The sequence below is a fragment of the Populus nigra genome, chromosome 4, assembly GCF_951802175.1.
Source record: "Populus nigra chromosome 4, ddPopNigr1.1, whole genome shotgun sequence".
NCBI lineage: Eukaryota > Viridiplantae > Streptophyta > Magnoliopsida > Malpighiales > Salicaceae > Populus > Populus nigra.
In genome coordinates, this window is record NC_084855.1 from 6,837,892 (window position 1) to 6,853,466 (window position 15,575).

The following is a 15,575-nucleotide window of genomic DNA, read 5'->3' on the forward strand; positions in this document are numbered from 1 at the left end:
TCATGCATTTTAAGTTTTTTTTTTTAAATTCGTGGAAGTTTTGGCCTAGACTTGGAAAATTTGAGAAAATATTCGAACAAAGGAACCCAAGGTCTTCAATTTGGTCGTGAGAGCTTCGACTTTACCAATTCAGTCATACCATAAAGTAGAAACAAGAAAAGAGAGTGAAAATTCACATACAATTGATGACTATGAAATAGGTAGTAACATTTATCGATATACACCTGAAATATATTATTTTTCTGGGTGCGTGCCTTACCCCTTTCTCTGGGTTCACTGACATGGTACCGCCACCATCAAACTAGTAAATACTGGCTTTTCAGTTTTGAGAACCCATTCTCCATATCAAATTACAACGGAAATTGGGTACTCGTCACCATCTACAACCAAGAAATGTCTTCCTTCTTCCATCACCATCAGGCCATCTTCATTAGCTCTACTAAGGTGTTCACAAGGGCTCACTTCAAATTCAATTTCAGCTTTTTCCCCTGCACCTAATACCACACTTTGGAATCCAATCAGCTGTTTCCTTGGCCTACCATTTCCATGTTTTTCCTGCCTCGCAAATAGTAAAACTGGATGCTTGCCTGCCATCTCTCCATGGTTCTTCACTCCAATTCTTGCACGGCATTTGTTTTGCTCACAGAACTCCGTGCCCAACTCAGAAATCAATGTGGAACGAACTGAGTCGAAGTCGTTGATTATATGCATTGTTGACGACTGATTTAAGTAGAGTGTGTTTTGGGAGACAGCTGTTAGTTCATAAGAATATTTTGAGTAGCTGATGCCATAACCAAACTCAAAAACACTTCGGCCTTTGTAGAACCTGTATGTACGGCCAGGATAGCCTGAAGAAGCTTCAGGTCGCATCCCCATGTCTGTCATTGGAACTTTCACAAATTCTTGTGGATACCAAGTCATTGGTAATCTCCCTCCTACATAGCATCATGCATTCACTGTTAGTACCATAAGATGTCGAAAAATAAAGTAAAACTTTCCACCAGCGTGTTTCTCGGAAAAAACCTACCGACCCAAAAAGAAACCGCCTCTTTCTAGGTCTAGTGCCAAAGTACCATAAGATGTCGAGAATAAAATAAAACTTTCCATCACTCATTATTTGCTGACAAATAAAGAAGCACAGCCTTTCCTTTTGAAACATAGATCATAACTTTACCTGGATTATGATCACCAAACATGATTTCTGCAAGGGCAATGGCACCACCTTCACCAGGATAACCAGCCCACAAAATGCTTCCAATGTTTTTATCATTCTTGGCAAAAGAAATGTCAACAGGACCTCCAGAAAAAAGCACTAGAACAACTGGATTTTTGGCTGCTTTTGCAACAGCGATGATGAGTTCCTGTTGCTTCCCTGGAAGCAACAAATCAGTGCGATCAAGCTCTTCCCTCTCCTGAGTTTGGTCCAGACCCATCATCAATACTACATGATCTGCTCCTTTTGCTACATCCACTGCCCTGTCGACTAAAGCTGAAGAGCATTGAACTGTATCACAAGCCGGGTGATAAACAGTTTGTTTAATGTAGCTCTGCAATGCTTGCAGCGGGGTCACAAATCTGCATGGAGGGCCTGCATAGTTTCCAATAAGCATTTGCCCAGAATTGGCATTAGGGCCAATAACAGCCAGAGACTTGGTTTTGGATTTCGAAAGAGGGAGGAGTCTTGCAGAGTTCTTTAAAAGGACAATGCCATTACGGGCAGCTTCAAGAGCTAGTATCTGGTGTTCTTGGGAGCAAACTTGGTCAGGACCAATGTTTCCAAAAAGCTGGCCTTCAGGATGTCCATTGAAAAGGCCTAGCCTCATCCTTACAGAAAAGAGGTTATGAAGGGCCCTGTCGATATCGGATTCAGACAGTTTTTTCTGTTCCACTGCCACTTTGGCGTGTTTCAGCAAGTATGATCCACAGTTGACATCCATGCCTGTACATGCATGTTAGACAAAGTTTAAACACAAAACACAAAATAAAAGGCTACTTTGGTTTACCTGCTAAAGTCCATCTGATTGAAATTAAACTAAAATTCTTATTGAATGCTAAAAAAGTTAACTATGATCAACATTATTAAACTGATCAAACAGCATCTCTGTTCTACTAAGGATCAAGGATGTAATATAAAGAAAATGTTACTGAAAACTATATAAACCCAGTTGCTGGGGCTTCTCCTAGCCTAATAGCTAAAGCTTTTAGGCTGAGTGGTTCTTTGACACTAGGAATATCCTGGTCCATTATTCCACAGATATGTAGAATCCACTCATTGGTCTGTAACATATATGTAAGTGGGAACTTTACTAATTTGAGAATGTCGAATCGCTTTTCCAACTCATCCTATTGACCCATTTTTATAGAACAACTATATTGTTAAAGTAGACACTGTGATAAAGGAGTATCATGAGTCTAGGAGTCATTTTAAGCTTTTACTATTTAGAAGCTCTCAGTCATACAAGTAACATTGTGTTTGGAAAAATAAGTGTCACCTAATCAAAGGGATTGCAATACAATACATGAAGTAATTGCTTTCTTGTTCTCTAAAACTTAATTTGCAGTGATTGTAGTCAATTATCTAATTGCAGATTGAAGACTACATGCCGCATGTGAATTCTATCTTTTTCACATACAGCCAGAAGAGAGAAAAGAAGCGAGAGAATAGTTAGCATCCAAAACACCTAAGAAAAGTTAACAAGGGCACAATGACAAGAGTGATGGGCGAATGTCGATAAACATTGACTTCGGTGCGCACCTATGGGCTCCCTTTTACTGGTGGACCCATAAGATTTAACGGGTCGAGAATCGAATAATTCTTTCCTAGCATGAGTTAATGCAACCAATATCACAAACCTAAGCCGAAAACACAAGCACATGCTACTTTGTGACATAGGCAAGGAGATCAAGAAGTAGGTCCTATACCAGCTTTAAGCACATCAACCACAGCATCTTCGGGTGATTTAGCATATCCTTGATCATCATGGATGATGGAAACAGCATCACAGTCTGATGTGATATACCTGATTATTAAAACATTTTGGTAATGAACAAAACAATAATTGACACCAATGAACACTTCAAATGGAGTAGCGTACCATTCACAAGGATATGCACTGCAAATGTATGAAATGCTTTAATACATACCCACGAAAACCCCATTGCGCTCTAGCAGTTTTGGACAGGAGATTGGAGTCGGCACAGCTAGGGACTCCGTTAACTTTATTGTAAGCACACATTATCCCACTGGCTCTCCCCTGTTCAACACAACTTTTGAATGGTGGTTGATACGTGTCTGCTAAATCTTGCATGGTCACCTGATTTAAAAACAAACAAAAAATAATCACGATTCACCAACTAGTACACTACAGTGATAGCCAGAAAGTCTTAAGGTGACTTCACTAAGAAAAGAATCAAAGAATGATTTTTTTTTTTTTTCCTTCAGACATTTTCGCTCAAAACTGATGCAAACCTAGAACCAAGAAATAACCTACAGCGGTAAAAAAAAAAAAAAAATTGGCTCAGATTATATATTGGAGAAAGGGCTTAGAATAAATTACAACAGATTGAAATTGTAATTTTATGTTCTGGCATTTGCTAATTTCCAAAACCTGAAGTATGTCGGCAAAGCAAATGACCAGATTAACATAATTGCAAAACCCAATAAAGGATATCATCCGCCAATCTAATCTTTTGAATCAAACAAAAGTTATTATAGAGCACTTGAAACAAGGAAGTATCTTTTATTTCAGTTCCAAAAGGGCACAAAATAAAAAAGGAAAGCCAGAACATAAAAAATTGGGTGAAGGCCATTTGAGCAAGACATACTTACGCGAGCATCAAACACGAAGCGATTCATGCCTTTCCAATTATCCAAATCATAAGCAGTGAAATGCTTGCAACAAGCTGAGGCTTGAAGATGCCCTTTAATCTTTCCTCCTTCAAAGGAATCCCCTTGAACCCCTTTCACATATGATGCTGCATATAACCCTGTCACCAATGGATCCTCCCCGGGTGTCTCTTGTCCTCTCCCCCATCTCGGGTCCCTAAAAATGTTAATATTTGGTGCCCAGAATGTCATACCTGTAGCTTGCCCTGCGTTGTACAGTGCTCTAGCCTCTTTTCCAATCGCCTTCGCACATTCAAAGAAAAAATAACACAATCAAAGTCAAAATATATAGAACTTGTGTACTAATATTTTCGCAAGTAGTCATTAAGAAAGATTAAGGTTTTGTTAGAGTGGTCTTACCTGACCAATGCGATACCATTGGTAGGCATCAAAAGAAGCAGCAGTGAGGATGACTTGAGGGAAACTAGTGGCGCCTTTAATATTATCGTTGAAATGAATGCCAGGCCCTGCATTGGAAACGCCATGTAATGCCTCGGACCACCACTCATAACCCGGGATACCGAGTCTTGGAATTGGTGGAGCTGAGTTGACGAGTTGAGAAATCTTTTCATCCAGCGTAAGCCTAGAGACCAGGTCCCTGGCTCTTTGGCTGATGGGCAATGTGGTTTCACAAAAAGGGAAGGCCTTTGTTGATGGGTTTGACGAGTCGCACGAGAATGGTGGCTGAGTTGAATCAACTCGGAGGACAGATAAAGTGAAGAAGGTAAAGGTGAAGAAACAGAGTTTTTTCGGTCTCATGGTGGGAATATGTAGACGAAACTGTGAAGCGGAAGTGAGAATACAAAGTAAAGCTGAAGTTGCAAAAGCCACTGAACTGCTGTCTGCTGTGACCATTTATGTTTTCTTTCTTTCTTTTTATCTAATGGCCATGGTCATGTCTCAAGTGTGATAACAATGGTTCTGGACCAGGTAAAGAAAGTTAACAGAGTCTTGATGGGTAAAATTTATTCAGATTTAATGAGCTGGAGCCCACCATTAGCCCTTTTCGACTCCTGATTCCTGAATTGCCCAAATACTGTATAATTGTGGTTGATTAAAATTTGAAAGAGAGACAATGAATAACCATCTATCCTATAAAGGTCACAGGTGGCTCGCTAGACGTTACGAGTCATGATAGTATTTTAAAAAAAAATCAATAAAAATCTAGGATTGATATCACTAATTTAATAATATAATATAATTATAAAAAAATCAATGAATAATTAAAAAGAAAATTGCTTGTGAGTATAATAAAAAATATCCTCTGAATATTTTTAAAATATTTTAATAATTTTATTGATGATAAAATAAAAATTAAATAAAAACATAATAAATTTATTTAAAAAGAATTAAAGTTCAATTACCAACAAATCAAACTCTAAAGGATAAATTCAAAAGATAAATAAATTTTAAAATGGACAAAAAAAGTCAACTCGATTCAACATGTAAAATTTATAACTTGATGATGAAAGCGAGATAACCTTATACAAGAGAAATTGAATAAAACAATAGAGATCGACTCTCAAGCAAATTAAATAACAAAAAAATCAATTAAAAATATATAAATAAAAACTTAAGTCAAATAGGGTTAATTCTACTAACTCGCGACTCAAACATTAGATCGGGATAACTCAATGGAAAGAAAAGTGAAAAAAAACCACAAAGCTCGTGATTTAATAAGTTAATGTCGAATAATAAAAATAAAAAAAACATATTTAGAAAAAAAAAACCTATAAAACAAACCAAAGTCATATCGAGCTTGTCTTTAAAACTTATAACTCAGGTTATGAGATTGAGATTACCCCATGTAAAAAAACACAAAAAAAAAATCACGAAATAAAATTCTTCATCATTTAAGTATCAATGGATGAAATAGGGAAAAAAATCAATAAAATGAATTAAAAAATAAAATGAATAGCAACCAAAAGAATAAGTGTCAAGTATGGTATATAAATAAATAAAATAAAATAATGAGGGGTGGAATTGAAAAATAAAATAAACTATGAAAATAAAAAAATAAGAATCAAGTTGGATACACAAGTTAAATGAAATCAAATGATGAGGCAAACTTGAAAAACAAATTCAATTTCAAAAAACATTAAAAACAAAACAAATAACAATAAAAAAAATAAAAAACAAAATTGATATAAATATAAACTGACATAAAACATTCAATTTTTTAAAGGGTATGCACGAAACACAAGGCAATGATAGAGAAAAAATGCAGGAAAAGAAAAATAGTTTGTTGCAGCCACATCGTTGATCTTCCGTCAACACGCGCCCTACCACCTGGAAAAGCTCAATACATCACTCCCGATGCTATTGCAAAAGTCATCGATTGGTCGTTGGGCAACACCACACATGTCAACCGCTTTTGGTTTTTAAATAATAGCTAGTGTTTATGAAAATATCAAATTGCCTCTTAGTCAGCTTGATTATAAATAGAAAAACAGGATGAAGACATGAAAAAACCCTTGGATGCCAGTTCAAAATATTTTACTTTTAAAGGTACTTTAGTCGTCTTATTATGATCTAGAATGTGAAAATTTAAAAAGGCTTTATACGCTAGTTTAATTTTTTTTGATGTTAATGGTAATTTAGCTATTGCATTATCCTTAAAAAATGTTAAAAGATCAATTTATCCATAATCATTTCAATAATGATTAACGAACCTTGTGAAAATAATGTACTAGCCCGATAACAAATTAAATGATTTTATTATAAAGGTTGGATTGGTAATTATAATGTTTTAGTACTGGTGTGCCAAGCCTACGCCTATTAGGGTGTTCATGAGAATTGTGTTTTGTATTGTCCTTTTCAATTTGTTTTTTGTTAGGATATTTATTGGTCTCATTTTTTTCTTTTGATTTTAACAATCAATACTAGATCTGTTGAAAGTGAAGATTTTTATATATATATATTTTTAATTTGATTTCTATGAATTTATCTTAATTTTATAACCCATGTCACAGGTTTAACAAGTTAATCCAGATCGACTTTTGTTGTTTTTCTAGGCTATTTTTTCTAATTGAATATTTTTTATTTTATCCTTAGATATTGAGTAAGATGAAAATTGAGTTTTATATTTTTTTTTAATTGCTTTAGTGAAATCATCTCAATATCATAACCTGGACAATAGATTTTATAGGTTGACCTGAGTTAATTATGTTTATTTTTAGGAGTTTTTTGTATTAAATATTTTTTAAACTAAGCACGCCCTTCAAATTTTAATATTAATTTACACATATTAAAATACTAAATTACTCCATATGAGAATTATAAAAAAAAACCATAACAAAAAATCTAAAATGACCTTGCATTCATAGTAAATAGACTACGAACATTTAAGTAATTGACATAAAAAAAAAAAAAAAGCCCCAGAACAAAGTGGAACTTTTTTGAAGTTTATAACTATACTATATTTAAAAAAAATATGAAATTATTGATTGACGCCTTTCTTGAACTCCCACACCTCTAAATCCAAGCTTGCTCATCAGAGGTAAAATAATAATTTATAATTTTACTGTGGAATGCAATGTGATCAATCTACATTAAAACATTTATCTATATATTTTTTTTGTAATTAGAATAGGTGGAAATAAAAGTAAATAACGAGAATAATATTCTAGAGAAAAGATATGTTGATATTGTTCAAGAAATATTAGTTCACGTATGGAGTTATTAATAAAAGGTATTTCACGATTTGATTTACAGTCTCAACAAGACAGGTATTCGAACGATAAACTATGATGGGCTGGGCTCAAGGATTTTGATTCGTGATGGACTTGGCCCATGTAAAGAAATGCATTGTATTTCGATCCGTCTTCTTTTAAGTTTTGAAAATGGGAAAGAAAGATGGATAAGCCCAAGCTTGCACGAGTTGTTAACAGCAGCAAGCAAACCAGAAATTACAGTCGCTGAGCGTTTATTAGGAGTTAAATCCCTCTCTCCATAACTCAACAATTCCAAAGTTTAAATCCTTCTCTATTTGCACATTGCATCAGCTTCAATAACAGGAAGAATCAAGCTGCTGCAACATCAAATTAAACGACTGAAGAGGCAGTATATAGTTTATAGATATTACATCGTTAGGATCCCACGTAACTATCCATGTTTTTAGTTTTTATAAATTCAACCCATGCTGAGCCCTTCTCAAATAACGCCAGTTTCTCCAAGAACAAGAAAAAAGAAAAGGAAATTTTTTTTTTGATTAAATTATATGTTTAGTTAAAATTATGGTTGCAGTTATTATTCAACAAAAAATATGTCCAAAATATTTGGTTAAAATAATTGGTAAGAATTATATATATAAAATTTACGGATATAAAAACTTGGATCTTGGCAAATTGTTAACTCATAAAAAAAACTACCCAGCATTAATTTTTTGTTATTTTGGTTTGGGTAGCAATTTTAACAATAATAAAACACAGTTTAATGAAAAGCAGAGGAGAAATGTAGCAAAAACATATAGAAATAGCTTCTTAGAAAATGAGTTCAAAACTTATTTAATGGTGGGGCTCATGCATGAAAATTACGTTTTGTTTGGTAACTAAACAAGATAAAATCACAATTAAATAAAAAAGTTGCCGCAAACACATAGCTAAACAGACTTTTACTCATAAACCGGCGCCATGTTTTAGGCCCAATCCTGGTTCATTAAATTCGCCCGAGTACACTTAGCTTTGCTCACCGGACCCCTGCTCTGCCATGGTCATGCTCGTGAACTGCTGTTTAATCGATTGTTCATGTCAATTATCTAGCGTGAGTTATATTTGAATCAAATGACCTAAAAGATGTATTTATGTCTGCTAAAGCTGTCAGGTAAATAACATCAAAAACTTGTTTTTTTAAGAACAAAACACAGAGAGAGAGACTCAGAGAGAGATCATTGGAGGCAGTTTTCATTAAAATACAATTTGAAAAGTTAGATGTGGTGTCTTCTAACTAGTGTAGTTTACCAAACCATCTTATCCACAATCTCTTTGAAATAAATTTTTTCATCGATTCCATGCCAATCGGTATCTTATCTTGTTTCCCAGTTCCTTGCAATAAATTATCTTATCTTGATTTACCTATATCGCACTTGTGTCCTTCAACACCATGGGATGTTGGTGATTACTATGGGAAAAATTAAATAAAACAAAGTGCTTAGAGCAAGTAATCTCTTGTTTGTATCAGATAAAATAGGCTGTCTCTCTCTTTGAATCTGTAAAAAATAATAGCTTATTGGAAATTCAATGGACACGTACAGTTAATTGGTTGAAAGCAACTCCTTTGATGTTTGAATATCGAATCCCTGGCAGCTCTCAACTTGCGCGCATCGAATTAAATCCATATGCTCCGAACAAGGCCGGCGAGAAAATCAAGCTTTTTCTTTTAAAATATCATTAATAATTATTTATTTATTTATTCACATGCATAGTTTTTAATTTATTTGATTATGCATATATATAAAAAAATTATTTAAATTTAAATTATTTAAATTACAAAAATACATTAAAAAAACTTCCATATATAATTTTTTCATAGGAAATAAAATCATCTGACCACACTAGTAAAATCTATAGTAACGTATTTTATAACGATTGTAATTTATGCTCTTTAAAGAAATGTTATCCAAAGTAGAATCCAAATCACTGAATAAAATTGTTATATTTTTTTGGGGAGGGATACCATTGAGAGTGCCATGAATTTGCGAAGATGGAGAATTTCTGAGTCCATAGTCTTCATTGTCGCTGCATGACTTCGTCGTCTTTGAGTTCATAAAATATTTTCTTCGTTAACCGATACTTTTCTTTTTTCAAGTTTCTGTCCCTTTTTATCTATCTTCCTAGAAAATACTTTATAGGCTACAGAAAATGATATATTGTCCATGGTCTCTCGTTAAAAAAAATGAACACGTGTTGCGTCGAGAGAATGGCTGCATTAAACAAAATATTTAGACAGCCTCGAGGAGGATAAGAATAGCTATCCGGTTGCTTTTTGTTAAAATATCGCATTTTTTTTTAATTTTAAGTTGAAAGTGACATATATATATATATATATATATATATATATATATGTAGAGAGAGAGAGAGAGAGAGAGAGAGAGCGAGAGATAATTGAATTTTCCCATGAAAAAGAAGATCTTAGGTACTTAATCACTACTATGCTGAATCTTGTCCGGTACGGGTATGTAAATTGATTGGGGGTTCGTTCGTATATGTGAGGACACCTTAATATTAGCTGGGCAGCTCATTAAATTAGAGAAGACAGCTTGCATGACAAAAGAATTAGAAGAATACATACTTTTGTTACCGTCCGTGCTTCTCTTTCTCACTTGAAAAAAAAGAAGAAAAGAAAAGAGGGCGTAATCGAAGAATATTTGATTGTGCTGGAGACTTGGAGTGATTTTTTTTTTTGATATTTTAGTTAAAAATATATTAAAATAATATTTTTTCATTTTAAAAAAATTATTTTTAATATTAAGATATCTAAATAATTTAAAAATATAAAAATATGATGATTAATTAAAGTAAAACCATCCATGTTCTACTAAACCATTTATGAAAAGTTATTTTCTTAAATGATGGATCTAGGGATGACACGGAGAGGGAGGAATTCTTATACTAGTTTACTAGAATGTGTTATGTTATTGGTTGGATAAATGTTTTAAAATATATAAAAATATTAAAAGTAAGAAGAATTCTTTAATTTTTTTATTTAGCCCAAGAGTCGATTTTTAAATCTCACAACTTAACTATTTATCTAACTCAAGTTTCAAACTAAATCGCGCAGGAATTAACCTAAATTAAATTGATTAATTTCATTGATCCAAATGCAATTATGATAATTGGTAAAAACATAATCTAACTTTTAACAAATTTTCAAGATAACTTTTTCAACAAAAATTATTAAAACAATGACATATTGGATCAATCTCGATCCCTCAGCGAACCGTGCTATGAATTCCATTGAGTTTGCTAATTTATTTTTTATAAAATATTTTTTAATTATATGATAAAAATATATAGTAACAAAATTGACCACCGACCTAAAAATAAAAACTTATTTAAGACAATGATAGACCTGTAAAAAGCAAAAAAATAAATCATGCAGTTTATTCTCCAATCAATTCAATATTGAAGGATAAAATTAAGAAAAAATAATTAAACAATTAACGAATAAAAAACCAACCTAATATCATAGTTATTAGACCCAGCCCGTTAACCCGATAAACCCGAGAAATGTTTTTAAAAAAATTAGGGTTTTAATTTTTCACATTAAAAATTTAAGAAATAATTTATGTGGATGTAGGTTATACATGTTGTAAATAAATGAACTTTAAAAGATGTCAACTCAAAACATTTTTCAATTACCCTAATAACCTTTTTAAACCAATCCTTAACCTCAAAAAACACAAAAAACATCTCAAAAACCCAAAATCAACTTAGAAACGAATTTCATCCTGACCTCATATATGACATTTTCAAGGTAAAAAAACATCCAAGTCAAACTTCCATCGTCATATGAAACCATATGGAACAAATATCTAACATTTTAGTGGCTGGAATCGAAAAAATGATATTTTTCTCTTTCCAGTCCAGATTTTGGCTATCCCCTCTCTCTCTCTCTTCTCACCTACTAAGAATTGAAAGATGATGATGAAAATGAAGTCTAGTTTCGAAATGCAATTGTTAAAAATAAAAAGGACTAGTCACCTTATAACAAAAAGAAATAATGGGGAACAAAAATGTACTTTATAAATAAATTTAAATGTATCACCCATGTCATTTTTATTTTGCATTTTAGTCCCTTAACTTTCAATTCAATCCTCATCCACAAAACAAAACAAAGTTCGAGGATCAAATTAAAAATGTTCGAAAATATCATAATCACAATCAACATTTTGAAATGTGAGAGGGGAAAAATAAAAATATACATAGTAAAACAGCCACGTGTTTGATATTATAGGTAATGTTATTCCCTTCGTGAGACCAGCTCTCAAATAATCAATTGATAGATCTCTCGCTTTTTGAGGATGATTGAGGTATGAAATTAGAGTTGTGATAGGAACATGTAGTAGTCTAAAGATTGGTTTAGGTTAAAACAAAAGAGGCGGCCGTCCGTCCGTCTAGGCCTCTTTCACGGAATATGCTGTCATCCAATCGGTCGCATATAGGCAATGAGGTTGATCATCAAAACAGACGGAGACTGGGAATATAGGGATCAATAGATTTTTTTTTTCTCACGGAGGACCAATAGAATTCAACCAAAGTTGGCCGCGACCCAAAAAAACAAAAGCATCAATCAAATGGAGTACACATTCATCGGTGGGATTCCAGTCCCACAATGTTCTTTGGCATCTAGTCGCTGTACCTCGTGTATTATTTGAGCATAGATATTAACTTAATTATGGTTGGTGGACTATCTTACTTCCAGAGGACCAATAAAAAATAATTTTATTTTAAATCAATTTTTTTATATTTTCAGATTATTTTGATATATTAATATCAAAAATAAATTTTTTAAAATAAAAAAATATTATTTTAAATAACATAATTTTGAGCAAAACGAAAAGGAGAACCCACCAGGCATTGTCCATGTCAAAACAAAGTAAAATCACGACCCTGGTGCGAAAGCTTGGCAGCAAGAGCATCCGAGTAGCATGTAGCCGTTTCTAGAAAAAAATAATTGTTGATGAAAAAGCTAAAAGAAAAGTAAGAAGAATTATTGCAGCATGTCAAGCATTTCAGACTCTCTAGCTCTCTGTCCTCCTTTTTTTTTTTTTGCGCCATGCGTTTGTTAAAAAATTATTTATTTATAATATTTTTATGTGTTAATATGAAAAATAAATTAAAAAAAATAAAATATTATTATTTTAATATATTTTTAAATAAAAAAATATTCTGAACAAAACAAAAACTGAACATGTGCTTTCGTGTGGCACTTTGCTTCTGGGTCGTCATGAAATTGGACGTGGAAAGTTAGAGGATGTAACTGCCTCCACGTCAGTAGAAAGGGTCGTGGGTTCACAATATTTAAAATATTTTTAAAAATATTTATTAATTAAAAAAATATTAAAAAAATATTTTTTTATTTTATAAAATTTATATTTAATATCGGTATATTAAAACCATCTAAAAATATTAAAACAAAAAAAATCATTTTTTTTTAAATCACGATATCACCACATAATCAAATACGGCCTTAAACTCATTTGATAAGAGTCGATGGCTTGGGGGAGAGAACATTGCCTTTTCTATATCCTATGGAGTAAATTTATCGCGCATGGGAGAATCACAGTGAAAGCGTTTTAAGATTCTGATATCTGTGATAGAAGGATGTTCGCTGGCTGAATCTCATTTGTACATAACAAATACACCCAAGAAAACGATAGGTACAGTGGACGAGTTTGCTGTCGTTTTTATCTGATAAACCTAATTCACGAAAAGGAAATTCCAAAGCAAGAAAGAGATATAGATGCTCTCGTGCTCGTCTTCTTTCCTCTGTTTTTGTGGATTCGGTCTCGGATGGAAAATGTATGCTGGTAAGATTCGCTGACCATGTTTTGTGTTCAAGCTTCGAATATTACTATGCCGTGGAATGGTTCAAGGTTGCCAGGCTTTACCCCTACTCGAGGCCTGCGGCAAGGAGATCCTACGTATCCCTACCCTTTTGTTCTCTATATGGAAAAACTTGCTTGTTTAATTGGTAGGAAAAAAGTGCAAGATAAATCTTGGAAGCCTTCTTTATTTATTCGCACACAGTTTTTGATTTATTTAATTACTTGTATGCATAAGTTTTTTATTTAAAGTTAGATTTTTTAAATTACAGAAATGCGTTGAAAAACTTGATTGCTATTCATGTTTCGAAAGGGGGGGCAGGGATTTCTCACTCGTTTCTTGCCGATGGCGTTTTACTTTTCGTCAAGGCAAAGAATTTTCAAGTGAGGTCAATGCAGTCTGTTCTGAATGTGTTCTATAAAGATTCGAGGCTTCAAGTTAATTATGATAAGTCCTGCATAATGTGCTTGAAGCGGGTTAGTAGACGGAAGAAAGATAAAATGCCTCCTCTCCGAGGTTGGCCATTTTTTTAAGTTTTATAAGACGTCGACCCTAAGCCTAGGTCACGTATGTGGGAGTTGATTTGCGTCAGCTCAACATTTTACCTTTTTTTTTTTTTAATAAAAAAGCTTGATATTGTATTAATAAACCTGCTTCTTCTTCTTCTTCTTTTTTCACTTACCTCATCTTAAATGGATTACCAGAATTGTTTTTTCACTAACCTGATTTTAATAATAAAAAAAAGCTTGATAAACTGTTAGTTTTTTTGTTCTTTTAATTTTACAGAGAGAGCGTATGATCATGCATGATGTAGCGCCGGAATCTTTCATCTATTTACTCGGGCTATGTTTATGCAAAGACTTCAGGTTAGTTTTTTACATAAAAAAAATTCAGAGACATTGTATTATAGACTCCATGAAAAAATTTTATTAAAAATTAAAAATTAATGCATGTATTTAATAAAATAAAATAAAAGTTATCTGATCCTATGAATAGTAAAAAGAATTGCTAATATTAGCTAGGTATTTAAATGGAAAGCTGGAAGTATATGAAGACATTTGATTTTATAACGTGGGATGCTTTTTATCTATTTTTTTTATTTAATTGATTGATAATAAAAATGAATTTTTCATGAGAAGAATAATAATTTCAATTATATAGAAAAATATAATTGATAATATAAATTCTCTTTTTGTTATTGATGTATTTTTTAGCAGAATTGTTTTTCACTATATTGTTTATTGCATGGAAGCTATATACAGTTAAAATCAATATAAAAAGATTTAACGATTTGAAATGAGTATAGGTAAGATATCTTTTTAATTAAAACATCTTTCCCTTGTTAGTACGTTATTTTATTATTTTCACCGGATTTTCTTTAATCACAAGTATTTTTTTAAAAAAAAGTTATAATATTTTTTTTAAAAAAATCTTAATAAAAAATATTGAACTAATAATTTTTATGTGAATTTATTACAGGATATAAAAATTATAAACCTGATAAAAAAATACATGAAATCTAAAAAAATAAATATTTTATCTGTATTTATAAATTTATACACATCAAGTTCATATATAATTATTCAAAACATAATCGTTAATGTTACAATAAAAGATGCTATAATTATTTGAAAATAATGGCATGATAATTATCTAAATATCATTCAAATAATTTTATTTTTAAAAAATATAATTATAAAATACAATAAATAAATAAATAATGAGATAACAAATTGAAGGGTCAATCCAATACGGATTAAAAGAATGGTCTCACATGTCTAATCCACATAAAAACTCAGTGCGACCATTTCTTTTTTAAAGAGAGGACAATTTTTTCAATTCTATTTAAAAAATAAATAAATGACTAGAAAATTAAAGATCAAATTTTGGACCCTAAATACCCAGTTTCCAACAATTTTTTTATCCAACAACTTGAATAAAAAAATATAGAAACCTCCGTAACCTCGTTTTTAATAATAAAACACATTCCTAAAAATTTAAAATAAAATCGAATAAAGAAATTACAATCTTGTGAAACCACCTTTATTAAGTTTATTTCTCAGAGCAGAGTCCATGAACACCAACTTCCTTCCTACAAATCTTCCTGCAAACCATATCTATTAAGTTATTGGTGGCTTGAATCC

At 32.1% G+C, this 15,575-nt stretch overlaps 1 protein-coding gene across 1 annotated transcript; it reads right to left on the minus strand.

The window, feature by feature from the left end:
- Positions 1 to 120: 120 nt before the first annotated feature.
- On the minus strand, positions 121 to 4,810 carry LOC133692547 (probable beta-D-xylosidase 7). Its single transcript, XM_062113587.1, has 6 exons — positions 4,247 to 4,810; positions 3,830 to 4,129; positions 3,145 to 3,314; positions 2,923 to 3,020; positions 1,175 to 1,939; positions 121 to 935 (listed from the first exon to the last, which is right to left on the minus strand). Exons 1-6 carry the CDS (start codon positions 4,739 to 4,741, stop codon positions 346 to 348), a joined length of 2,418 nt encoding a protein of 805 aa, XP_061969571.1. The 5' UTR covers positions 4,742 to 4,810; the 3' UTR covers positions 121 to 345.
- Positions 4,811 to 15,575: the final 10,765 nt, after the last annotated feature.

What these genes read in the sequence shown, in the direction of transcription:
- LOC133692547 (XM_062113587.1), bottom strand. Translation starts at nt 4,741, where the DNA reads ATGGTCACAGCAGACAGCAGTTCAGTGGCTTTTGCAACTTCAGCTTTA. An exon ending in GCTTCGTGTTTGATGCTCGC is followed by an intron (nt 3,315 to 3,829) that starts GTAAGTATGTCT and finishes TTTTTAAATCAG; the next exon opens with GTGACCATGCAAGATTTAGC. An exon ending in GTTTGGTGATCATAATCCAG is followed by an intron (nt 936 to 1,174) that starts GTAAAGTTATGA and finishes GATGCTATGTAG; the next exon opens with GAGGGAGATTACCAATGACT.